The sequence below is a fragment of the Tenrec ecaudatus genome, chromosome 16, assembly GCF_050624435.1.
Source record: "Tenrec ecaudatus isolate mTenEca1 chromosome 16, mTenEca1.hap1, whole genome shotgun sequence".
Taxonomy (NCBI): domain Eukaryota; kingdom Metazoa; phylum Chordata; class Mammalia; order Afrosoricida; family Tenrecidae; genus Tenrec; species Tenrec ecaudatus.
Genome location: NC_134545.1, coordinates 70,461,232 through 70,487,769, shown reverse-complemented (window position 1 = coordinate 70,487,769; position 26,538 = coordinate 70,461,232). Strand labels below are relative to the sequence as shown.

The 26,538-nt window shown below is 43.2% G+C and overlaps 2 protein-coding genes across 3 annotated transcripts in view; one reads left to right on the top strand and one right to left on the bottom strand.

Moving 5' to 3' along the window:
- Window positions 1-26,538, top strand: part of PRKG1 (protein kinase cGMP-dependent 1) — a 1,325,949-nt gene that overhangs the window by 749,769 nt on the left and 549,642 nt on the right. The window lies entirely within an intron of this gene.
- On the bottom strand, window positions 5,401-8,323 carry CSTF2T (cleavage stimulation factor subunit 2 tau variant). Its single transcript, XM_075533930.1, has one exon. The coding sequence runs from the start codon at window positions 8,232-8,234 to the stop codon at window positions 6,213-6,215; it is 2,022 nt and encodes a 673-aa protein (XP_075390045.1). The 5' UTR covers window positions 8,235-8,323; the 3' UTR covers window positions 5,401-6,212.

Here is a 26,538-nt window from a genome sequence, read left to right as displayed (position 1 = left end):
AACAAAACATATATATGTCACACACACACACACACCACAGTTTGTAAATAGATGGTTGAATTGAGCAGGGAAGCGGAGATACTTTTTGCTAATATTTATTGGAAAATACATTAGTGGTGTGGACCAAGTGGACTGATTGGATGTGTTTGCCTTGAAAAATCTTGAAATAAAATGCACCGTGCTTTATTGTTATTGTTTTTACATATTTTGTTTTGTTTGTAGAAATATACTTGTGACCCCATTGCTGAACAAGGCACCCCCTCCCCTGCCCCTTGGCATGTATCTAAACCAAATGTAAAACCCATTGTCATCCAAGTGATTGACTCGTCGCAACCATGTGTAGGGTTTCTGAGAGGGTAAATCTTTACCTGAGTGCAAAACCTCGTCTTCCTCCCTTCAAGCAGCTGATAGGTTTGAACTGCCAACTCTGCTAGGCACTAAAAATGTCCATGGAATTCAAGGAGGACTTACACATGTTACATGACCTGGCAGGGAATTGTATGAACCGTGCCTACTGTATGAGCTTCGAGGTAGAGAGGGAGCCCATGGAAGCTATGGAAAACATACCGCACACCAAATAAAAGAAAAAAGGACAACTTTGGGATGGCCAAAGAAGACACTTCTGGAGGCTCTACTGGCCCACAGGCTACTGTGTGGGGTTCTTTTCCCTGTTTGCCTCTGTAAAGATGCACACAACTTGGAAACGGTACAGGGCAATTCTCTGCTGTGTCACAGGACACTAGGCGTTGGAATGAACTTGACAGTAGTGGGTTTCCAAAGACATTTAAAGTTTGTACAAGATGAATCTTTGGTAAAATTGAGGAAGGTTAAGTGGTGATTCTAGACGTTTCAACATTGTTATTCCTATTATTTGAAATAGATGAGATCCCCCCCTCTGATTGATGACTGACAAATATAAACAGATGAAATCATTTTGGATATATATATATATATATATATATATATATATATATATATATATATATATATATACCTCATTGTTATCAAGCCAATTCTAATAGCGACCATATAGTTGAGAGTCAACTGCCCCTGCGGGCTTTCAAGGCTATCAATCTTTATGGGAACAGAAGGCATTGTGTTTTACTCACAGAGCAACGGGTGGTTTCCAAGTGCTGAGCTACCATTTGCGACCCCGTTTGTAAGCCCACTGTACCCCAGGCCTCCCTTTTGTGGCTACAGGCCTATCTAAAGATAAGAAATGTTTTCTATGGGTAGAAAATGATGATGAGTTTCCCTGTGTCTGAGAGTGTTTTTAATCTTCCTTACTTGTGTCACTACATTAGTTTAGCAGTGTGAAGAAGAGGAATGGTTAGATACAGAATATTAAAGGATTGCATGAATATTAATACACCAAGCTAACCCTTGGTACTGTCGCTAGACTGGGCTGCTTACAGCAACTTCAGAAGTTCAAATCCACCATCCACTCCATAAGAGAAAGATGAGACTGCTTGAAGAAGGATTTCAGCCTGCGAAACCCCCTAGATAGGGTAGCTATGAGATGGAATCAACTGGATGACAGTGGGGTCTTGAAAATAAACCACTTTTTAAAGCAATCACATTATTACATTAAAGGCATCCTATTTTAAACTGCATCTTGCATTGGGCACATCTGCAAAAATAATTCATGAAAGTTTTGTTTTAAACATGCTGTTGTGGCATGGATGGATGCTTTCGGAACAAATACTTTCCCATCCAATCGTTTTCAGGGTTTGATGAATGATATTAGTGTCAGTCCCTTAATTGTAACAGCATGTTACAATGTTACCATGGCTCTCCTTTCCTGCCTTCTGAGCTTTGCGTTTGGGAAGATGTCGCCCTTTTAATCCCTTATGGTGTATTCTTTTGAAGAAGACATTTTTCAGGAATGCTATTGTTCATTTCATGTCTGTCTATTGTTTAGCAGAAAAGGGATCCCTGGTGGGGGAGTTCATTTCAGGTCTGAAGGTGTTCTCTTTTATCTACGATTTAAAAACTAAAGTAAAGGCTGCGCTTTTTTAATGATTTGGAAGGTTTTCCAACATTTTCTCCCACTGTTCCCAGGACCTTCTATTAGGGTCCTGATCAGATCGGGCACTTTCATGTTCGTCTAGGCTCTGGCTAGTTGAGACCGTTGTTGATGAGGTTCACTAACCCTTTTTCCTTGAGACTTATTTCATGGAGTCTTTGATTTTCTTTACTTTTCTTCGCTCCATAGGGGAGACCAATGGTTACATTGTAGATGGCTGCTTGCAAAGCTTTTAAGACCCCAGCTGTTACTGTCCCCATGTACTCCATAGAATATGGCCTTCATGAACGATGGCATGCCAATGGACTTATGTGTCTCCCAGTCCTACATGCTTGACCTCCGTGCATACTTACTCAGGACTTTACAGTGTTTGGATAAGGCTAAGAGGTTTACATAACACTGACTCCTATAAATTCTACTATATTCATGGCTATCAGGAGCCCTGGTGGTGAAGTGGGTTACACATTGGGCTGCAGTCCACAAGGTCAGCAGTTCTAATCCACCAACTAATCCTTAGGATCGGACTGTGTCTCCTCCTTTAAAGATTTTCTCCCTTAGGAATCCACAAAGGCAGTTCTACTCAGTCCTGTAGGGTCACCAGGAGGTAACACCAACTCAGTGGCACCAGGTATTTATTTTCAGTTTTTATTTTTGGATATATTTGCAACACAGACAAAACCATATGTAGGAAGATCCTTGATCAAACCTATACGTACATACACATCCCATACCTGTTCAACTTATGCACCCGTATGTAAATTATGTTTGTAGAATTGTAATTATACAAATCTACAATTACCTTCTGTACTTTTGAGTTATGTATGTTTATTTATTCTTGTTGCTGTTTACTCCTGCGTACTTTCCAGAGTCTTCCTTTGCCTGGGCCGTGTTATGCTAACCTCCCATTATTCTATATTGCCTTTCCCTTCACCCAAGTTAATACATGTGCACTCTCTGGTTACTAATTTTATCCATCTTCCCCGCCGATCACTGCTAACTATCAAACAATGTTTTTTTCTATCGTAAACCTTTTCTTGACCAGTCCCAGAGGTAGTTTCACACTGTATTCTGCAGCTGGTTCCATGTTCAGCTGATAACTGTAAGGCCAGTGATTTGAACCCACCACCCGTTCCATGAAAGGAAGCTGCAGCAGTCAGTTTCCATCAGGATTTCATCTTGAAAGTCTGATAGTTCTACTCCATCCTGGAAAGTACTATAAGTCAAAATTGACTCCCAACCAGTGGGATTTGTTTCAATTGTACTCAGCAGCGTGCCCTCCAGGTTCATCTACATTACTGAGCTGTTCTTCATTCTCTTTATTCTTTAAGGTTTAGCAGTAGTCCATTGTAGGTACTGTAGTTTCTCTATTGATCCCTTAATGGGCACTAGTTTACGTTTTTACCAGTGGAAATGAGGCTGTTATGAACATGAGTGTGCATATGTCTATTCATGCTACAGCTTACTTTTTCAGGATATTTATCTAGAAGTAGGATTGCTAGAGTATAAGGTATCTCCAAATTTTAAGAATACATCCTATTTTTTTCCACAGTGGCTGTGCCATTTTACAATCTGACCAGCATTGCCTCAGTTCCAGTCTCTCCACACTCTCATGCATTTGTTATTTTCTGGTTTGTTGTGTGTGTGTGTGTGTGTGTGTATGTGTGTTTGTGGTTTATCACTGCTAGTTTTTCCAGGATGAGATAATATGGCGTGGTTTGGATTCTCCTTTCTAATGTTTGCGATCATTTCTTCAAATGTATGTATGTTGGCTGGTGTTTTTATGTAGTGTTTAAATAAGTATCAGGTTTGTTATTCTAACAATAATACCCAAAATGTTATTCTGGATGCAAGACATACTCTCTACTGTCTTATGTACTGACAGAAAAAAATATGAAGAAACATGCTAGCTAGTATTTGTGAAGCTGAATTTTCAACCAAGAGAGAGAACTTTTGGTTTTGTATGTATACAAATTTGCATTGGAACATATTTTTAATCAATATAGCAGTACTTTCTTTAAAAGTAATTAGTCCCCATTGACAGTGCACTATTGACAAGAGACTGAGGAGAAAATACATCTCCAACCAGAGAAACTTGTCTAGAAATTAACTGATGAATTTATGTAGTGAGAGCCTGACATACTCTTTTGAGAAGACTGATATATTAACTGCTAGTTTCTCTGCCACTGTGGGCTTTCTCACCTAATTATCCTTTAACCTCACCAGGTGGGGAAGGACTGGCATGCCCGAAATCACAGGCATCCTCAAACAATGGCCTGCGGGCCACATGTGGCCCGCCGAGGACATTTATCCAGCCTACCAGGTGTTTTCACCCAGTTTGTTTCTTCACTTCAAAATATGAGCAGTGTGCACAGGAATGTGTTGTTTTTTTTAAAAACTATAGTCCAGCCCTTCAACGGGTCTGAGGGAGTGAACTGGCCCTATTTAAAAAGTTTGAGAACCCCTGCTTAAGAAATGAGGACCTATATCCCTAAGACCCATCCTACAAAAGACAAACCAGCTCTGCCAGCTGGAGTCTCTGAATCATGCACAATCTCACTCTATTCTGCCTTGAATTTCCATGAGAATGTATCGTATCAGACAGTGAAAAATTGGAAGTGCTGGAATATCAGACAACTTCCTGACACATTTTGGTACCAATCAACAGAATGTAAGAGGGGTGAGCACTGATTAAAGCTATTTTACAGTGCCCAAGGGGAAAACTACTAAGACATTTGAGTTAAGTGTTTTGCCCCCACCTTTAAACTACTGACTGATCATATTAGGAAAAATGCAAGCTTCCAGGAAGTGTAAACAATATTGTGTGGTAGATATATTCTGTCCAGTTTATTCTTACTGTAAAATGATTTGAAGGCCCTTCACTTGTTGCAGTACTGGACATTTAAGTGAACTGGAAGTGAGGTAGACAAACCTACTTTATTAAGTTTTCCCATGGGAAGGTGATTACTTCTAAGCCAAAAAACTGCCTCTGCCTACACCGGCCTCAATTCTGGAAAAATGGTGCGAATAGGAAATGAGACAACTAAAACACACGTTAGATGTTGAGACTTCAATGTTTAATTCCGGAATCTGGCTAGCCAGAGCGATCAGACAACAGAGAACTTCACCTCCACTTGCCACGAAAAGCCCAACTCTGCCTCAAAAGCTGTTCCACTGCTCTCTAGACACTTTAGGAAGAATGTGAGTACCACGCTCATTTATATTCAGGTAATGAGAAATGATCGCTTTAATCAGGCACACATAACAAAGTAAACTGCTTAAAACTACCTTATTTCTTAGGTACCTTATTTCGTAGTCATTTCTTAGGGCCACCATGGGTCAGTGTGAATCTCTGATGGACAGAATAAACGAAGCAATTTCAAACTAGTGCATTTATTCGTGTTTCAGGTTACATCACTTTAGAAAAAAAAACAATATTGATACCACACGTTTAGTTAACCTATTAACAGTAACATTTCAAAATCAAAGCACTAAACCATTTAACCTAATATAGCAATTACCCCTAACATAGGATTTCATATTCTAAACTGTTTACCAAAAAAAAATTACATCGCTTATAATTTTGAGGTTTCTTTATAACCCAAAAGTCACACCCTTTGTTATCAAGTTGATTCTGACTCCATAGCAAGGCAGAGTGGAACTGCCCCACAGGATTTCCAAGGCTTTCGATTGTGATGGAGGCAGACTGCCAAATCTTTCTCCCACGGAGTAGCCGAAGGATGTGAACCTTTAACATTTCAGGTAACAGCCTGGCACTTTCATCACTGCCTTACCAGGCTTTCTCTAACTACACAATCAGAAACATCTTAAACTATCTTAGCAAATGTACACGTTAACAGGCCACCATTTAGTATTTTGTGTATTTATACTGTAAAATGTAGTTAACATATCGTTGACTCTTTTCATACTCCTGTACATTCTTTATCTTACTGGATACGTTATTTGTTGTTTTTATATTTATGTTGACTTAAAGTGAACAGAATTGTCCCCTTACCCTCTTATCCCTCAATTAAATTTTAATAAGCAAAGTAGAAATAGACAAGAAAAGCGATTAGTCTCTAGGGAGACTTTTATCATTTCAGTGTAGGTATGCACAAGTCATCTGTTGACACCCACACTTGATGCTACAAAATGATCTTTGAGACTACTGACAAGTTATTTTCTAAAATCAAGTAGCTCCAGTGGATTTCTGGATTTGCTCCTTTAAAATGAGGATACTCTGCCTTTGCTCTGGGGGCAGCATGGCTATCTGATCTGCAGTCAGCTGAAGAACCTGCATGATCAAAGCTGCTTTTTCTTGATCCTGTGGAGTTACTTGACTCTGCCCAGGGCTAAAACTGCTGGGTTGGCCTCCACCTTGTTTGCCCCCTCCTTGTATGCCTGCCCCCTGCATGCCTGCCGCCTGCATGCCTCCTCCTTGCATGCCTGCTCCCTGCAAGCCTCCTCCTTGCATGCCTGCTCCCTGAATGCCTGCTCCCTGCAAGCCTCCTCCTTGCATTCCTGCTCCCTGCATGCCTGCTCCCTGCAAGCCTCCTCCTTGCATGCCTGCTCCCTGCAAGCCTCCTCCTTGCATGCCTCCTCCCTGCATGCCTGCCCCCTGCATGCCTCCTTGCATTCCTGCCCCTTGCATGCCTGCTCCCTGCAAACCACCTCCTTGCATGCCTGCTCCCTGCATGCCTGCTCCAGGATTTCCTACCCCTGGAATGTTTGGGACCTGTCTAGGCCCCTGAGGCCCACCTGCCCCCATATTAATGGGACCAGGCCCAGGCAGTCCACTGGTCATTGGGCCTCTAGAACTGGGGCCAGGGCCCCGTATCTCCATTCCTCTTGCATCCATGCCCCGAGCTTCCATTGCGCAGGTCTCCATTCCTCTTCTCTCCATGACTCGTGCTTCTAGGACCTCAGTTTCCATGGCTCGAGTCTCCATCCCTCGAGAGTCTCTGCCACCTCTGCCATCCATGGGGAGTCCCCTTTGATCTATCATGGGTCCTCTGGGCTCTCCAATTAGCATTCTGGGGTCTGCTATTGGCCCGCCACGCATCTCATGTGAGGAAGGGGCCCGGCTGTCATGACCAGCAGCATGGTGCATGGGAGGACCCTGATGGGCTGGGCCCAGGTAGCCTCTAGGCTCCACTTCTCCAGTGACTGAAAGCAAAGTCCCTCCACGTGGGTCATTTGGAGCATCTCCTAGAAGTCCTCTAGGTGGTATGCCACCCGCAGCCATGGGTCCACGAGGTATTGGAGCTCTGGGATCTGTCATTTGCACTTGTCCCCGCTCTAAAGGCACTGGGCCAACTCCTGGCATTCCAACTGGAGGTTGCATTCCTCCTCCAGGAGGTAAGGAGCCAGGACCAGGTCCAGGAATGGGCGCTGGGATTGGGCCTGGGGCTGGCAGGCCGCTCTGGATAGGAGTCTGCATCAGCGGAGGTATGTCTTTCACAGGTCTTCTAGCCAAATGCTGAGGTGGAGCGGCTGGAGGATTCTGCTGGTTCAGCAGCACATTAGGCCCTGGGCAGAGGCCTGGACCAGGGCCAGGGCCAGGCCCAGTACCAGGGCCAGCGGCAGGGACAGACTGCGATTTGCCTGGGATGAGAGGTGTGACGTGGATCTTTCGATGCAGAATTTTCAGAGCAATCTCAGGATCCATAATTCTCATCACTACTTGGGCCTGCAACAGTGCATATGCCAGTTGCGGGTTCTGCAGAAGCATGTTTCGCGCTTCCTGGTGACTGTTTTGTACACAGAGTTTCATCTGCTTCATCAACTCAAACATCTGCTCGGGCGGGAGGCTGGCGACGGCTCTGGTGATGGACTCGGGGGCATCTTCTGGATCGATAGGGTCCCCGTAGGGTGAGTCCACGATGGGCGCGGCAGGCCCTAGGCTCTTCAGCTCCTCCTTGTTTTTCTCACTGGCAGCATTGTCCACCCGCAGCGCTCTCCCGCTGAACTCCCGCCCGTTGAGGTTCCGCATGGCACTGAGCGCCGTCTCCTGGTCCTGATACTCGCAGAAGCCATAACCCTTGGGTTTCCCCGTCTCTCGGTCGTACACCAGCCGGAAACTGACCACAGAACCGACCTCCGAGAAAATGTCCTTCAGCTGCTCCTCCGTGGCCTCGTACGGAATGTTCCCCACGAACACGGAACGCAGCGACCGATCCATGGCCGGGTCTCTCACCGCCAGACTCGACATGATTCGGGCGACTCCTTCAGAGAGCCGATGCCTCTCCGGGTCGTGCTCCTGCGACTCACTTCCGGCAAACAACGGAAGCCGGTCCCGAACTCCGTGCGGAAACGTCGCGCGGGGTTACGGCGTTCCGTCGGTCGGCGGAAGCTGCGGTGCGGCGTGCCAGCGAACGTCTTCCGGCCGCCGGGGGTGGCTGCCTGCCGGAAGGAGGGCCTCCATCCTATCTCTAAGTCGGTGTCGTTTCCCAGGAGCCCCGCTTCTGGGCGTTTGTTGACCGCAGTAAAGATGGACGCCGAGCTTGCTCTGGGGGCCCCGGGATACCGTCCCCCGTGACGTCAAGGCGGTTTTCCCTGCGTTCCCCCGGCCGCGGACCGCTAACCGAAACTGCTGACGGCCGCCCGTCTTTCCTTTGGATACAGTTTCCGAAAACCCTGTCTCCTCGCTGCAGGGTATTCTGTTACATTTCAGAATCACGCTCCGCACTTACACTTGGAAAGGAGTCGTTGCAAAGCACATTTGAGATTTGCGCCTGAAATTTCGAAATAGTTTGGGGGGGTGGGCATAACTGCTCAGTAACTGGCTGATCCCGTAGCTCTTCCCTCCCCCATCGGGTAGGCTTCATAGTCCGTATTTCAAAATATCCGTGGAAAAACTCCATTATCTTTAAACACCATTTTCCCCACCAACTTTTTTTAAGCTCACACGTGTTTCTGTGTGTGTGTGTGTGTGTGTGTGTAAATTCGTGGCATTTTATGGCTGCAATGTATTGAATAATTAACCATTCTCTTATAGATAGGTATTTCAAATTTAGATTGGTTCTAATGTGTTTATTAAACCGTGAGACAATGTGTTCACCACCTCTCCCATGAAAGGAAAGCAACTGCCTAATTTTGTAGGCAGTTGATTTGTGTAAAGGATTGCTGGTGTTAGGTGTGTGTCTGCTAACCCAAAGGGCTGGGGTTTTAATGAACCAACACCAGAGGCTTCTACCAAGATTTTCAGCCTTGAGAACCTAAGGTGGCTGACTTTTCTGGTAGGGTGCCCATAAATCACAATCAACTTGTAGGTCTGGGTTTGGGGGTTAGTTTTGTAGACAGAAGTTTAAATATAATTGAATGTGAAGTTTAACCCCATTTTCTAGATGAGAAAACTGACCTTGGAAAAGGTTAAACTGAAAACTTGGAGAGAATTAAGCAAATGGGCTAAGGCAAGAGGTTGGCATTGCTCATGAGTTGTGTTGTCCCGTATAGACACGATTAACCATATTAGCATATAACCATATTAGCATATTGGTTATTTGAAATGTGGCTATTGTGAGTGAGGAATTAAAGTTTTGCATTTTATGTGTTTAATGTAAACACATATTCTCCCTTCAGTTGGCTATTGGAAAACTTTTAAACATATTTGGAGTTGATGCCACTGAAAAGGACCATATGGCCCTCACTGTTTTAGCCAAATACAGAGACCAGGTGGCTTTGAGTTTATTTGTAAAAGAAAAGGAAAGAAGCAATGGGGGTGAAAGCTCCCAAAATTTATTCAGAGATTGAGTGAGAAGTATACCATGTGGCAAGTTGAGGAAATGTCTAGCAGATGCGTTGCTTCAGCACAAGAGCATGGTTCACGAAAATGGGAGGCATCCTGCCACTCCTCCAAGGGCTCAGGCTCGGTTGCTTATCTAAATGGCCTTGCTTGCCCGAAAAAGGTCTTGTTCCTCTGAACTTGCTGAATTAGAACATTCTTAAGTTTAAAATAGAATTTTACTGCAAGTAGGGACTTGGGCAAGTGGATCTCAAACCATATCACATTTCCAGCATTGGTTAACAGCAGGTTAACTCTGTTTACCCGCTGTATCTGAGTGAGTGTTTGAATACTGTAGCATGGAGAAATTAGATCTAAGTACGAATCAAGGATTTCCAAAGGACAGTTGGCATTGTAATAGAGATGTGCTACCCACGTAAAAGAAGCCCTGGTGTCATAAGGCATCGGCCTTCTGATCTAAAATGGGAGAAAGACTAGGCTTTCTACTCCAGTAAAGACTTGGGTTCTATCCTGCCCTTTTAGGGTCATTATGAGTGGGGATCAACTCAATGGCAACGAGAGGGTTTGGATGGTGGTTTTGTTTATCCCAAAAAGAGCCCTGATGGTATCCTAGTTACTAGTTGGACAGCTAACTACAAGATCAGCGGTTCAAAACTGCTAGCTTATCCAAGGGAGAAAGATAAAGCTTTCAACGCCAATAAAGATTTACAATCTAAAAAACTTGTGGGGCTAGTGAGTTTAATTTTGAAATTTTTAAAAATCATATGTAAGATTTTGAAGACTAAGTACAAAAAAATGTAAAAATAATCTCACTGGTAGTGCTATATTGTGTATTTGTTGAAATAATATATGATATATTGTGTTAAGTGAAATGCAAATTTGATAGTAAAATTACTCTTCATTTGGCCTTTTGAATATAGATACAATTTTTTAATTACCTATGTTGGTTGCATTTTTTTGTTTCTGCAAAGTGACTCCTTGGCCATGAAATATTTTATTCTCATTATGCCTTTCGGGGGAATTATGAAATTGTATTACACATCTGAATAGATGATGAGTTTGATGGTTTAACCACAAATAAGAAAAATCCACCCTTGACCCACAAAGGCCCTCTTATTGTTCTTAGTAGTCTTTAACTTGTCAACAAAAAGAAAATAGGTTTCTAAAACAGGATTGGATATAGCTATCCTTCCAAGACCCAGGGCAATGTACGTCACCAGTGTTGCAACTGCTCTGATGTGTCCAGGGGTCCTTGGTCTCTGGAAGGGCAGAATGCCCTCCTGGACCATGAAAGGGCAAGCGGGTGAAGTTTATTTGGTAAGAAAAGAAAAGCACACAAAGCAGCAGGTGGGGACTTGAGTGTGTTGCTGCTGAATGATCTGTGTCTAGGGATTTTTATCAGCTATGCGGTACTTGGTACTGTCTGTATCTCCAGGTTACTAATGGACCAATCCTGGGACTGGTTTTATGTCTCAGGCCCAATCAGAAAGCGGGTCATGCTCTCCCTAAGGCTGGGTCTTGCCTGGGCATGGACAGGGAATTGCACATGCATTGGTCAACAAAGTGTCTTGGATATGATGTCCTTGAGGTTTAGAATCAGCCTAAGGGGCTGATGCCCGCAGGTGTAAGATGAGATTGTCTCAGGCTGTTGAGGTATCCCGCCACCACTCCCAAAGCTTACCCTCCTCAGGACTTTCCTCTCCTCTCCTCTCCTCTCCTCTCCTCTCCTCTCCCCTCCTCCCCTCCTCTCCTCTCCTCTCCTCTCCCTTCCCCTGCCCTTCCCTCCCCTCCCCTCTTCTTCCCTCCCCTCCCCTCTCCTCCTCTTCCCTCCCCTCCCCTCCCTGCAACAAGGTCACCTAAAATGCCTACCTCTTCTTTCCAAGCTACAGAATGTCAAACTGCTAATGATGTGTTGACAATTTTGTTTATTTTTTATTTGTTTTGGGGTGTGTGAAATGTGTGTGGGTGTTTATTGCAGAGGAGAGGGAGGAAAGGGAAGAGAGAAGACAACGTTCTATCTTTGAAGAGTCCATATGTACCTTTTCAAGAGAAGCTGTTGCTTGTACACACAGTCTATCAAAGAGAATTTAGACATCGTGTGTGTGATTGATGTGCACTAAACATGAGTCACAAGAATGGTAAGAATTTTGTCAGAATAGTATGGTTGATCGAAGGGTGCATACTTTAAGTAGTCTGACAGCGAGGAGGGGGTGTTTGATTTTGTTTTTAACTGCTGGGACTGATAGTCACTAAACAAGAAGTTCTAACACTGTCCCTTCTGTGAGAGTCACTTGGAGCCAAGATTGGTTCAGTCAGATTGCTGGGCCTCACTCTCTTTTGCCCCAATTTTAGATTTAGGAGGTGTGAAGTGGGGCAGGGAAATTTGCATTTCTAGCAAGTTTTTAGGTGGTGCTAATCCATCAGAACCTGGAACTACTCTTTGATAAGCACTGATCCAAACCTCAAGTGTTTTTCCTTCATTTTCCTCAAAATAACTAATTTTAGTACCCTCCATTCTTTCTTTGGTTGTGAATGCATGCATTCTTCTTTGATGCTGATGGCTAGGGCAAGCTGATCCGCTGCAGATACATAGGATCACTGGGGAATTACTGACAAATGAGTCTGATCTCTACACGAAAGCTCCTGAATCTGACCTTTCTGGTGGCTGTGGGGCTAGAGACCTTTTTTTTAAACAAGTGCTCAGGTAATTTTGAAGCCAGCTGAGCGATGCACAGCTACTAGTGTAAAGGATGATGGACAATACGAGTTACATGCCAGGTAGGTAGGTAGATAAGATAGGCGTGTAAGAGCAAAACAATGACTCCAGAAAGACCCAGTGGTATTCTTAGAGAACTTGAAAGAGGGAAAATGGATTAGCTAGAGACCCAGAGGAACTAGTGTTCCAGAAGGTTAGGGCCCTGAACGGCCGGACTGTGGAAGTAGTTTTATACTTATCTGCACGAGGAGGGCCACAGAATTGGAATAGGCAGGGATTCCTGTGCAGACATATGTGTTAGTGAAGAAGAGAGCATGGTCGGGGGATGGGCACATTCCTAGAATGAGTGAGTACAGTGAGGCAGTGTGTTGGGTTTCTCTTCCAACAGTTAAAATTTCCTCAGGATTTCCTCTACAAATGGAGGCAGATAGATAAAAACACATACTTTGCGACCCTTACCACTGTATTTTCTGCATGCAGGATAACGTTTAGCATGGGAAGGTTCTCATTATTTATTAGTTGAATGAATCATAGTAAGTGACCTCAAAGTTCACGTACCTATAAAGCCTTCATTTTGCACAAAAGGAGTGTTAAATGATATACCCCCATTGTTAGATAATATACCTAAAATCAGAGAAGAGCCCTCCTGCCTGAAACCTTGCTATTTCAGGGATGGTTCTTCCAGGGTACTGTTTGATGAAGTACAAGGAGTCCTTGGGTGTTGCAAACAGCTGACATGCACCACTGCTACCTAGCAAAGGTTAGAGGTTGGAGTCAAACCAGAGGCATCTCAAGAAAGGACAATTGATCTGTTGAAAGCCTGACAGAGCACAGTTCTCTTCTGACACTCATGGACTCTCCTATGAATCTGACTTGCCTGTACCTCACCAGATGAACTACATAGCTATGAAAGAGAATAAGATCATTCCAGACCATCAGAGATGGCTTCCTTATGGAGATGACATTTTAGGTATGGGTTACAATCCAGCCAGGTGAAAAAAAGATGCTGAGGACATTTCCGGAGGGAGGAAGAGTAAAAACTTGCATCGGGAACCTGGTGTGCGTGGGGACCGCAGAAGAAAGCAATAGTTTGTGAGAACTGTGTTAAAAAATTAGGTTTGGCAGAGATTACAAAAGGTTTTGACACCAGATTCATGAATCTATACAATATAATAGTATCTCCCCTTTTTTTCTGAAACATCGACATGGAATAATAATGGCAGAGGCTTAGGATTACCAGCCTTATCAATGCTTTGTAATATTGTACCTGGTCTTTCCTTTTCAATCCCTTACATTTTTAAAATCTGAATTGGGGCAGTTGTTGCCTACGTGCAATATACTCAAGGAACTGGCTTCAAGGAACCCTAGTGGCACAGTGGGCTGAGCTTTGGGCTGCTAACCACAAGGTCTTGACTCAAACCTGCCAACTACTCGGTGGAGGAAAGATGAGACTGTCAACACTCATAAGGATTTCCAGTCTCAGAGACCAATGGGACTAGTTTTATTCGGTCCTAAGGGGTCTACTATGAATTGGGATCACTTGATGGGAGTGAGTTGACCCCTGCCATCTTCTTAACCACTCTGTGCTTCTATTTATACATCTTTTAACTGAGAAAAAATGATACCTGTATGTTAGGATCATTTTGTGAAATACACAATGTATTTTATCATTTTATGTGATATGATTAATCTACATTTTATAAAGAAATTATAATAGTAGTAGATGTTATAGATAAAAAGCATTTTTAGTGGAGAAAGAACCTAGTTCTAATCTAATGCAATTTATTGGAAGACCTATAACTTCAGTTTCATTATCAAAAGGGTTCACATGGATGAACTGCAGATAGAAAATTTCAAACCTGGAGGCACTTATCTCAGGAAGCAAAATGGCTGGATTATAAACAGTTTGTTCCTGGGAAGAATGTGTAGAACAGAACCCGCTGGCACCGCTGGACTAGGGAACTAAACTCACTGTCCTTTGCATTTGAAGCTAAAGTGGAACCAATCATTAACCCCCTGCCTTTCCTTTGTTCCCTATGAATAGAAGCTTCTAACTCACAGAGACAGTGGAGCCCTTTGTGCTTTACTTAGCACCGCCCAAATCCAGCTGTACTATCCCTCAATAAAATCCCTTTCATGTCACTCCCAATGGAGTGTGAGGTTTTCTTCTTTGACAAAACTAATGACCTGTTGTCAGATTATGTGATTAAAAAAAAATGTACACAGACAACTTTAAATAATGATACCGCTTTCAGTTCTGGTAGATTTTGGGTTCAGCATCAATGTTTTTAGAGCACTTTTTAATGAGAAGGTCCTCCTCTTGGTACTCACTAGGGTCTTCTAGTAAGGCACGCGATGCACCCTTACATATTTAGTCAGCTGAAACGATACCTATATCTATAGCAGGTCCTTTTGGGGGGTAGAGCTGTATCCAACACTGTGTCCAGAGTTAGCACTCAGGACAACTATGTGAACATAATCATTGTGCTCCTGGTGCCATTTTGAATGACAGATACAGCCATTGAGTCAAAAACAAAAAGATGTTACTAATTGGACAAGATGCCGGACTCCTGTAAGTTTGCTCTAGCCTGTCGCTTGAGAAAGCACGAAGAATGGAATTATCTTCGTGAACTGGGACCTGAATAAAGACATCCTGTTTAGGATGATAAACTCATTATTGTTTTTTTCTTTCTTTCTTTCTTTTCTCTCTCTCTCTCTTTCTTTCTCTCTTTCTCTCTCTCTCTTTCTTTCTTTCTTTCTTTCTTTCTTTCTTTCTTTCTTTCTTTCTTTCTTCAGAAGGATCCAGCAACTAACCTGAGAACCCTTTTGACTAAGTTAGGGGATGATCACGCTCCTGTGGGCCTGCAGAATAAGCCTATATGAGGGAACTTGAAAGAGTTCCTGGGAAAATGGAGTTAAAGGATAAAAATATGCACTGTCAATATAAACTCCACGGGAAGACACTTTTTAAAGCTATGATCCTGGCCGTTTAGTCAACCTGTAAGAACTGTGTGTCCTAAGAACTCAATCACATCAGTACAATCTTCTTACATCACTAACTGAAGAAAGTGAGTGTTCTTTAAGGAATTTTTAAGGATGTGTTCTATTTTGAATGTGCAGTCAGAATTGTGTAAGCTCAACCAACTGAGAGATCTACCATTTAGGCTGTTGTTATCGCTATTAGTCGTTGGCTCACTTCAGTTAGTTCACAAACAAGACTGTTCCTCTCAAATTGGTGGGGATGGGCTTCCTCAGCAGACTTCATCTTTATCATTGTCATGTACTTCTCAAAATGATATAGCCAATTGTGGATTACTGGCTTATTTGAGGACATTGTCCCCATAAACTTTTGGGAACACTTTAGTGGTTTCACTGTTCTTTCACTTAAGTTTTACCATAAATTTGACATTTGTTCTCGTTTCAATTTGAGCAGAATTCATTTTATACTGACAGGGATACTTTTCAAACTGATGTCTTATCTTTCTTAATACCTAATGTACCAAGCTAGTACCCATTAAGCCATGCTATAAAAAGGTAATATAAGTTTTATTTTCATAAAAAACAAAGGAAATTTAAATCTACACATATTTTCCCCAAAATACGCATTTTCCATGAACTATTTGAAGACTTCTCATATTTCCACTAAGTTTTAGGAATGTTCACTTGGGGATACAGCCTGTGTAAACCTGTGAAACAGCAGCAAAAACAAACTGTGACAGAATATATTTTAGATTCATTATCACAGTTGAATGATCCTTGAAGAAAATTCCTGCAGGTGCCAGTTTAAATTTGCCACAAAGCGATATGGTTCCATAGAGAGTTAGAAATTAGATTTAAAAAACAAAGCAATAAATCCATTGTTTAGAGGAATGTGTGGATAGCATTTTGCTTGGTAAAAGGACAGAAACAAAGTCCAGTCACAGTAATCACATGGAGTGATGACATTAAAAAAATCATTTTATTGGGGGCTCATACAAGTCATCATCACACATACATCAGTTGTATAAAGCACATTTGTACATTTGTTATGCTCATTCTCAAAACATGTGCTCTCCATGTAAGTCCCTGGCATCAGCTCCTCATTTTCCCGCTCCCCACTTCCTCATGAACCCTTGATAATTTATGTTATTATTTTGTCATATCTTACACTGTCCGACATCTCCCTTCACCTACTTTTCTGTTGTCCATCACCCAGGGAGGAGGTTATATGTAGATCCTTAGAATCAGTTCCCCCTCTCTACCCTCCCCTCCCTCTATCATCCCTGTATCACCTCTCTCACCACTGGTCCTGAAGGGACCATCCATCCTGGATTCCCTATGTTTCCAGTTGCTATCTGTACCAGTGTACGTTATCTGGTCTAGCTAAATTTGTAAGGTAGAATTGGGATCATGATAGTGGGTGGGGAGGAAGCATTTAGGAACTAGAGGAAAGTTGTGTGTTTCATCAGTGCTACACTGCTCCCTGACTGGCTCATCTCCCTACGACCCTTCTGTAAGGGGATGCCCAGTTGACTACAGATGTGACTTGGGTCCCCAATCTGCACTCCCCTCATTCCCAATGATTTTATTTTTTGTTCTTTGATGCCTGCTACCAGATCCCTTCGATGCCTCGTGATCACACAGGCTGGTGTGCTTTGTCCATGTGGGCTTTGTTACTTCTGAGCTAGATGGCCCCTTGTTTACCTTCAATCCTTTAAGACCCCAGATGCTGTATTTTTTGATAGTCAGGCTCCATCAGCTTTCTTCACAATTGCTTATGCACCTGCTTTGTCTTCAGCAATCGTATCAGGTAGGTGAGCATCATGGGATGCCAGTTTAACAAAACAAAGTATTCTTGCATTGGGGGAGTACTTAAGTGGAGGCCCAATGTCCATCTGCTACGATAATACTAAACCTATAAATATATGCACATAGATCTATTTCCCCATCCTCATATATAAATATGTTTGTTTACATATGTACATGCCTATATTTAGACCTCTATAAATGCTGAGTGGTGGCATTTTAATGATATTCTGTTGTGTTTCAGAATCCTAATGCAGTTGTCTTCTGAAAAAGAAGGAATTGTAATGCCTTTAGGTAACCCATTCCACTTCTCCCCCTCCCCCTGGCTCCCCCACCCCACCCACCCCCGCCCTTGGCATACCTCCTTCTTTGCTCTTCTGTGTTAAAGGGTAGATCTCCCTAGTGTATCTGTAGAATCTGGGTGCTTCTTACAAGTTTTCCCCAAAATAATGATTCACATCACTCTGGGGACTGACATCCAAGTGATACCCATTTAAAGTTTGAAATACTGTTGCAACTGCTCTGGTATGTCCAGGGACTTTTGGTTTTCAGAACAAAGAATGGACTCATGGACCACAAAACAGCAAGCTAAAAGCAGAGCTTATTTGGAAAAGAAATAAATGTACCTGAGGAAGCAGTGAGCGCTGCTGAGTGAACTGTGTCTAGGGGTGTTTATCAGGTGTAGAATACTTGGCCTATCCGCAACTCTGGGCTATTGTTAGGGGTAGTCTTACAACTGAATGGGTCCCAAGGAGCAGTGGTGTAATTGAAAGGGAAAATTTAAGAGAGATAAGACAAGGCATGCAAAGGCTCACTTCTTCCATTGAGTCTGGAACCAGAGTGGGAGAGAATGTACTCTCTAACAGGCTCATATAAACAGAGGCATGCACATCATAGAAAGGGGAGGTACTAGAGGCATACATGTGACAGGAAGGCAGGTACACAACAAGGTGGGCATGTTCCAGAATTTTGATGGAGGCTTAACCTTGGCCATGTCTGAGCTCTCTCCATGGGAACAATTGGTGATCCGTATCAGAAGGGATTTGGCTGCAGCTAGTGTGGGGCAGACAATAGGGTTTGGTTGCTCTCCACTGCAGACAACCTTCAGGCAGATAACCTTCAACTGTACAGTAAGTAACCATGTGCTTGCTTGTAAGAAGGGTCAGAGGAGCAGCACTATTTTGTGGGGAGATTGTAGGCCTGGTTTTTAGTTAGGAGAATGTGACTGGGATTAATCTCCAACTAACAAACATAAAGGTCTTCCTCCCCCAGAGTCTGCTTCTTAGGTTCTTCCTGATGAGCATAGACTTTGCCCACACGCAGTCTCTTCTTGGTTCTCAGTTTCCCACAGGTTATGAACAGAACGATCCCAGGACTGGTCTTATTTCTTAAGTCTACTAATAATCTTGATTATACTCTCTCCTGGGATGGGTTTTGCCTGGACATGGAAAAGGAAGTATCCCTGTAATGGTCAACAAAGAGTTTTGGGTTTGATGTCCTTGGAGTTTAGAATCAGCCTAGGGGTCTGATGCTTGCAGGCTTACAATGAGATTATCCTAGGCTTTTGAGGTCACCCTTCCATATGTCCTGCCACTCCCAATATTTTCTGCCATCTGGTCTCTTTCCCTTTTTGTCCTCTATCTTCTGTCTCTCAGTACTATTTTTAGCTTCATAAAATAGCATTTGCTTTAATAATTTAGACTTTTATGTGTATAATATATAATCTTATCTTTTGTGGCATATTAAAAGTTAAGTTCTGATCTCATGATTTGCAAATAGCTACAGTGTAGAGAGAGGAAGTTTCACTTGCTGAAAGTGATGAGGACTTGAACATTTGCTGATGAACATCAAGGTTTGCAGCTTTCAGCGTGGATTACAATTCAATACCAAGAAAACCCAAATCCTCACCACTGGACTAACAATTAACATTGTCACAGCAAAATCACGGTCAGGTGGCACTCTTGGAAAACTTGAAAGAGGGACAGTTTATTGGCTGGCGACCCAGAGGAATTGGAGTTCTGGAAGATCTGCACCTGAACGTTGGGTGAGCGTAGCTTTTCCATTTATCTGCATGAGTAAGGTCACAGAAGTGGCATCGGCAGGGATTCCTAGTGCAGAAGCGGTTGTTCGGAAGAGCATCAGGGGATGGTCACTTTCTAGGAATGAGGAAGTACATGCGGGATGGCAGTGCTTGGGGTTTCTTTCCCAAAGATTAAAATTCCCTGTTATGATTTTCCTTACAACATGATGGTCAGTGGAGAAAAGATTGAGGTTGTCAAGGATTTCATCTTGCTTAGCTCCACACCAATGCTCATGGAAGCAGCAGTGTAGAGATCAAACTACACATCGCATTGTGTAAATCTGCGCTAGCCTTCCTTGAAAAGCAAGGGTGCTACTTTGAGGCCGAGGGTGCACGGTACTCATGCCATGGAATTTTCAATGACTTCACATGTAGGTGAAAGCTGGGCTTTGAATAAGGAGGTCAAAGAAGAATACATGCGCTAGAACTATGGTGCTGGTGAAGGATGTTGCAAGCGCCGCCCACCGCTGCCCTGAAGCTGGGCTTCTCCATTGAAGTACCGCCCACCGCTGCCCTGAAGCTGGGCTTCTCCATTGAAGTACCACCTACCGCTGCCCTGATATTGGGCTTCTCCATTGAAGTACCACTCACCGCTGCCCTGATGCTGGGCTTCTCCATTGAAGTACCGCCCACCGCTGCCCTGATGCTGGGCTTCTCCATTGAAGTACCGCCCATCGCTGCCCTGATGCTGGGCTTCTCCATTGAAGTACCACCTCCGCTGCCCTGATAGTGGGCTTCTCCATTGAAGTACCACCTACCGCTGCCCTGATAGTGGGCTTCTCCATTGAAGTACCACCTACCGCTGCCCTGATAGTGGGCTTCTCCATTGTGTCTCCCTGCAGATGTAGTCGGCTTGACTTATGTGCATCACATCTGGGGAGCCCTGTTTATAGATGCTTTTTGTGTTGTTGAAAAAAGGTATCACTATGAACAAGGTGTCGGTCTCACAAAGTTCTGTCATGGGATTTCCAGCTTCATTTTTGTCACCAAGACCATATATTTCAACTACTGCTCCTTATTTCCAAGTTTTGCGTTACAATTGCCAGTCATTATCAAAGCACCTTACTGCCTATTTGATCCATTTTTGCCTGGATCAGTTGTAATTAGTGACCCTTGTCACCTTCCAGACTCTTCATTTAGTCTGGTAGGTTCCAAGCTCAAGACACCAGGCCGTTTTATAAGGCCAAGATAGTCACTATAGCCTGCTTCCCACTAGAAAAATATGATGCCAGGAATTTTTTGCACATCTGCCAGGCAAACATTTACATGTAGATGGGAAAACTCAACATGACCAAGGTTAACTAAAAATAACATTTTTAAAATGGAAGACCTGGTGGGAGTTATGGATTCAATAGAAAGCCAAACTAAGTTAATCCAAAGTCAACAGTCCTTCAAGTCATTTCCTCTCTCTCAAACTAAAATATTTGTTTTTACAGTGATTATTTTCATAGACATCTTAATGTACCCATGTACAGATCCAAAAGCAAACCAAGCTCACTGCCGTGCCGTCAGTGCTGACTCAAAGTGGCTGCCCTTGGTTTTGGGACTGTAAGTGTCCCCCAGAGTGGGAAGCAGCACAGTCTTGCTCCCCAGATCTGCAGACACGAAATCACTAAAATATAAAACAATGAAGACGTGGTTAGCCACTAGTGGACTATCTTCAGATAGTCCTTTGAAGATGAATGAGCGTTTTCAAATCTCAACATTTTCACTCCTTTCTAAGAAGCGATTGACAACTCTGGTCTTGGAATTGTAATGCTCCGACAATAAACAATCCCAGTGCTCCTATTTATGCGCATCGTCCTCACTGCAGGCTGGCCTTTCTGTCAGAATAGACACGCGGATAGTCGCACACAGCTGCACAATGAGGGACATTCTTCTCACTGACCTCCCAGGGGCTAGCAGGTTTTCTCCTGCCTCTGGGGAGCCAAACAAGGCTCTGCATGACAACTGGCCAGTGTGAGTGACCTATTCCTCCGGAGCACAGGCTTTTGTTAGCCCTGAAAATGGAGTTGTGTGTTTTAGCCCACTGCACCAGAGGAGTTCTGGAAAGTAGCTGGTACCTGCAGGGAGAACAAAGAAAGTGCAAACGTTTCCCCTGCCACTTTGGTGGCCTGAAGGTCATTGCCAAGGCCGAAGGCTTGAGCAGTGATGGTAGCTGTTCATTCTCACTAGAGTAACTTCCACATGGAACAAGAGCCTCACAGAAGGGTCACAAGGAAGGGATGAGTTGGGCAGCGTATAGTTTATAACCCACAAAACATACAACAATCCTCTAGTTCTTTAATGCTTCCTCCCCACTCCCCCCACTATCATGACCCCAGTTCTACCTTACAAATGTGGCTAGACCAGAGCATGTACAGAGAAGAGTTCTCGACACACAGAATCCATGAAAGATAAATCCCTCAGGAATAATAATTGGAGTATCAATACCATGAGGGTAGGGAAAGGGTAGGGGGAGAAAAGAGGAACCAATTCCAATGATCCACATATAATAGCCCCCACCCAACACTAACAACAGAACCATGGGGGAAGAGAGACAATGGACAGTATAAAGTATGGAAGTAATGCTTTATAATTTATCAAGGGTTTATGAAGGTGGGAGGGTGGGGGAGGGAGGAAAAATGAGGAGCTGGCACAAGGGCTCAAGTAGAAGGAAAATGTTTTGAAAAGGATGATGGCAACATATGTACAAATGTGCTTGATGCAATGGATGTGTGGATTGTTATAAGAGCTGTGAGAACCACCAGTAAAATTATTAAAGAAAAAATTCTACTTGAGAGCAGAATCCGCACAGGAGGAGGAGGGGTTTGGGGTATCCATGTAGGGTTATCCAGTAAGCATGGTAAGCATGGGCTTACTTGTGCTTGCTTACTAATCTTTAGTGTAGAGTTTCACATTCTTGCACTGTATTCGAAAGTCTGCTCTAGATATGACTGACATCTTTTTCTCTCCCAACCCCGTAGCTCCTTGCTAGAGAATCAAAGTCTCTTTTCAAATAGACAGTCTTTGACAGGACTGAGTACGCAGAGTGCTTCCGCTTACCTTGCTCATTGGGTAAGCTGCCCTGGAGGTTAGGGAAATGGATGCATCCCTGCAGTATCTCAGAAAAGTACCTTCCAGGTCAGCCAAGAGTTCATTTTCATTATTCAACAAACTTCATTAGGCACCTATTTTGTAAGTGGTTTTCAGCATTTAAGTACCCAGTTGGCACAATGGTTAAGCACTCAGGTGCACAGCCAACTTTAAAGCTTCACTGTTCCCAGTGAACACACCTGAGAAAAGACCTGGCGATCTCCTCATGTACAGATAGATCATCAATAGCGCAGGATACTATGAGACCGTTCTACTCTGTTCTCGGGGGTTATTCTGAGTAGAACTTGGCGGACGCAGTGGTCCATAACAACCGTGAACATGTGTCTGTGGAAGCTAGGCACTGAGTTGATGATAAAAACCAGAAAAACAAACCTACTGCCTTCTGAAGTTGATTATGACTCATAGCGATGTATACATCTCTGCAGAAGCAGAATACTTCATCTTTCTCCTGCAGAGCAGCTAACGAGTGGCTTAGAACTGCCCTTAGAAGCGTTTATCCACTGTGCAACCCGAGCTCCTTGAGTTCACAAAATGGGACTTTAAATAGGAACTGAACTGTGACAATCCTACTCTTACCAGAACTTTTTACTAGAACTTTTATTGGAATTTCTCCTGAACTTTTACTGAAGATTTATAATGCTCACATTCAAGTGTGTGCCAGAACAGCTGTGCCTGCTCAGAGTTTCTGATCTGTCAGACGGGAGAGAGAAGCAGGAGAGCAGCAGACAGTTTCCCATGGCATGTTCTAATTGTTTGGTGTCCTGAGAGGCTCAGAGAACAGAAAGCATAACTGCCGTTTACTCGCTCCCTCTCTTTCTGGAGCTGTCGATTGGAAGTCATTTTCTTAAACGTATAACCGGAAAAACAAAAGACTGCTGTGTTTCTATACTATGCCAAGTTCTCTGTGCCTACCAACAGCTCTAGAAGACAAAGTCAAGTATGCGGTGAATGGTGCTAAGATCTGGAACTAGAAAATCAAACAGGAAGTACGTCCTCGAGAAAGCAAAGAAAAGAAGAAAGCATTCAAGCCTCAAGTTGAAATATTGAAGAATTCTAGGGGCAACAATTTGAGTAATCCACACGAGGCATCAGAAGAAGATGAAAGGACTATACAGAGATCCATTGTCTCAAAAAGAATTGCTCAGTGTGTAAGCATTTGGGCAGGAAGTTTTTGTTTGTTTGTTTTTTCAAAAAAGAAGCAAACAAGAAACCCCCCCAAAAACTGAACTTCTAGAAGTGGAAGGAATGGCAATGGAGATAGTTTAACAAAAGAATGAGCAACGGAAGAGTTCACTCACCTACTTGCAGACATTTGGAAGACAACTCCTGGCCAACTGGCTGGAAGAGATCCATATGTGCACCTACTCCGATGAAAGGAGGTCCAATGTCGCACAGCAGTTATTGAACCATATCATTACTGTCGTGTGAAAGTGAAATCCTGCTAAAGGTAAATGCAAGCTGATTATTAAGAGGCACGTTAACAGGTAGCTTCCAGAAAGTCAAGCTGAATTGAGAACGGAACAAAGAATGACGTACGATGGACCCTGGTGGAAAGCAGACGTTCGATATTTTACCTGAATTCTTTTGACTGCGCACTGGCAATCTCCTATGTGGCTCATAGCAGATCGTGGATAACAGGGGAAAGAATGCGCATTCCAGGACACGTAATTATGCTTGCTGGGAACTCGCACATAGGCCCAGAGTCAGTTGTTGGAAGAAAACAAAGACACTGCGTGGGTTGAAATAAGAAAGGTTTTACATAGGTGTCAGTCAGTGCTATGATGATGTGTATGGATTCTTGAATGGAAAACTAATCTTCTCTGTACACTTTCACACAAAGCACTAAAAGTTTTATAAAGCCAGTAAAAATGTACACGAGGGTTGTATCTCTTAATCATAATTATCCAACATGAGAAAATAATATAAGAAGTTGTTTTATACGAGGAAGGAGAAAGTGTCAGGAATGAAGACGAGTCGGTAACCTACCTTACGCAGATGACGCAACTGTGCTTGCTGAAAATGAAGAAGGCTAGAAACACTTCCTGATGGTCAAGAACCCCACCCGCCAATGTGGGTTACAATCAACCACAATAAACACAAATCCTGACAACTGGACCAATGAACATTGTCACACTAAATAGAGAAAAGATCGACGTCATTAAGGATCTCATTTTATTTGGATCTGCAGCCCCGTGGAAGCCAAGGTCAAGAAATCAAGCAATGCATTGCACCTGGCAAATCTGCTGGTAAAGGCCTTTCCAAAGCATTACAAAGCAAAGGTGCCTCTTTGAGGGCAGAGGTGTGCCTGACCATAATATTTTTCAATCACCTCATATACATGTGAAAGCTAGTCAATGCATAAAGATAACTGAAGGAGTGATGCTACTGAGTTGTGATATTGGCAAAAAATGTTAAATAGACCATGATGTGTGCCAGAATGAACAAATAAGTCTTGAAGAAGTACAGCTGGAATGGTCCTTGAAATGAGGAGGGTGAAACTTAGTCTCATGAACTTTGGACAGCTTATCAGGAGGGACCTGTCCTTAGAATAGGTCATCATGCATAGGATCAGCAAAAAATAAAAAATAAAAAGGAAGACACTCACTGAAATGGATGGACACAGTCATTGCCATGGGTGACTCAAACATAGTAATGATTGTCAGGATGGAGCAGAGATGGGCAGGGTTTTATTATGCAACATAGAAACGGACTCATTGTTAGGGAAAGTGGTGGATCAGTGAGAGACTTATTGTCTTCAATGCAAGGGACCTGGTCCAATTCCTAAGCACTGTCCTTCATGGGCAGTCACCACCTGTCCTTAGAAAGGGTTTCCAGGGGGAGGGGGAGATCTTATCACACCATTTTGTAAATAAAAGCAGAATTTGAAAACAAAAATGAAAAAGGGGTTTCCATAGAACTGTGATGCTGAACAGGTTTCTGTAGGTTGAGACCAATAAATCAGGTTTGGGGGGCTCTTACAGCTTTTAATTAAAAAAAATCATTTTATTGGGGGGGGTCTTACAACTCATCTTAATCCATGCATGCATCCATTGTGTCAAGCACATTTGTACCTTTGTTGCCATCATTATTCTCAAAACATTTGCCTTCTACTTGAGCCCTTGGTATCAGCTCCTCATTTTTCCCCTCCCTCCCCAACCCTCCATGAAACCTTGATAATTTATAAATTATTATTACTTTTTCATATCTTACACTGTCCAATGTCTCCTTTCACCCACTTTTCTGTTCTCCGTCCCCGAGGGAGGGGGTTATATTTAGATACATGTGATTGATTCCTCCTTTCTATCCCTCCTTGCCTCCACCCTTCCTGTATCGCCTTCTCACCACTGGTCCTGAAGGGTTCATCTCTCCTGGATTCCCTTTGTTTCCAGTGCATCTCTGTACCAGTGAACATCCTCTGATATAGCCGGATTTGTAAAGTAGAATTGGGATAATGATAGTGGGGGGAAGAAGAACTAGAGGAAAGTTGTATGTTTCATCAGTGCTATGCTGCACCCTGACTGGCTCCTCTCCTCCTCACGACCCTTCTGTAAGGGGATGTCTAGCTGCCTACAGATGGACTTTGGGTCTCCACTCTGTAATACCTCTCATTCACAATAATATGATTTTTTTGTTCTTTGATACCTGCTACCTGATCTCTTGGACATCTCATGATCACACAAGCTAGTGTGCTTTTTCCATGTGGGCTTTGTTGCTTCTCAGCTAAGTGGCCACTTGTTTATCTTCAAGCCTTTAAGACCCCATACTATATCTTTTGATAGCCGGGCACCATTGGCTTTCTTTACCACATTAGCTAATACACCCACTTTGTCTTCAGTGATTTGTGTCAGGAAGGTGAGCATCATGGAATGACAGTTTAGTAGAACAAAGTATTGTTGCATTGAGGGAGTACATGAGGGGAGGCCCAAAGTCCAACTGCTGCCTTAATACTATGCCTATAAATATGTGTATATAGATCTATTTCCCCATCATCATATATAAATATATTTACATGTGTACATGCCTGTATTTAGACCTCTCTAAATGCCCTTTGCTTCCAAGCTCTTTCATCTATTTCCTTTTACTTGCGTCTTGTC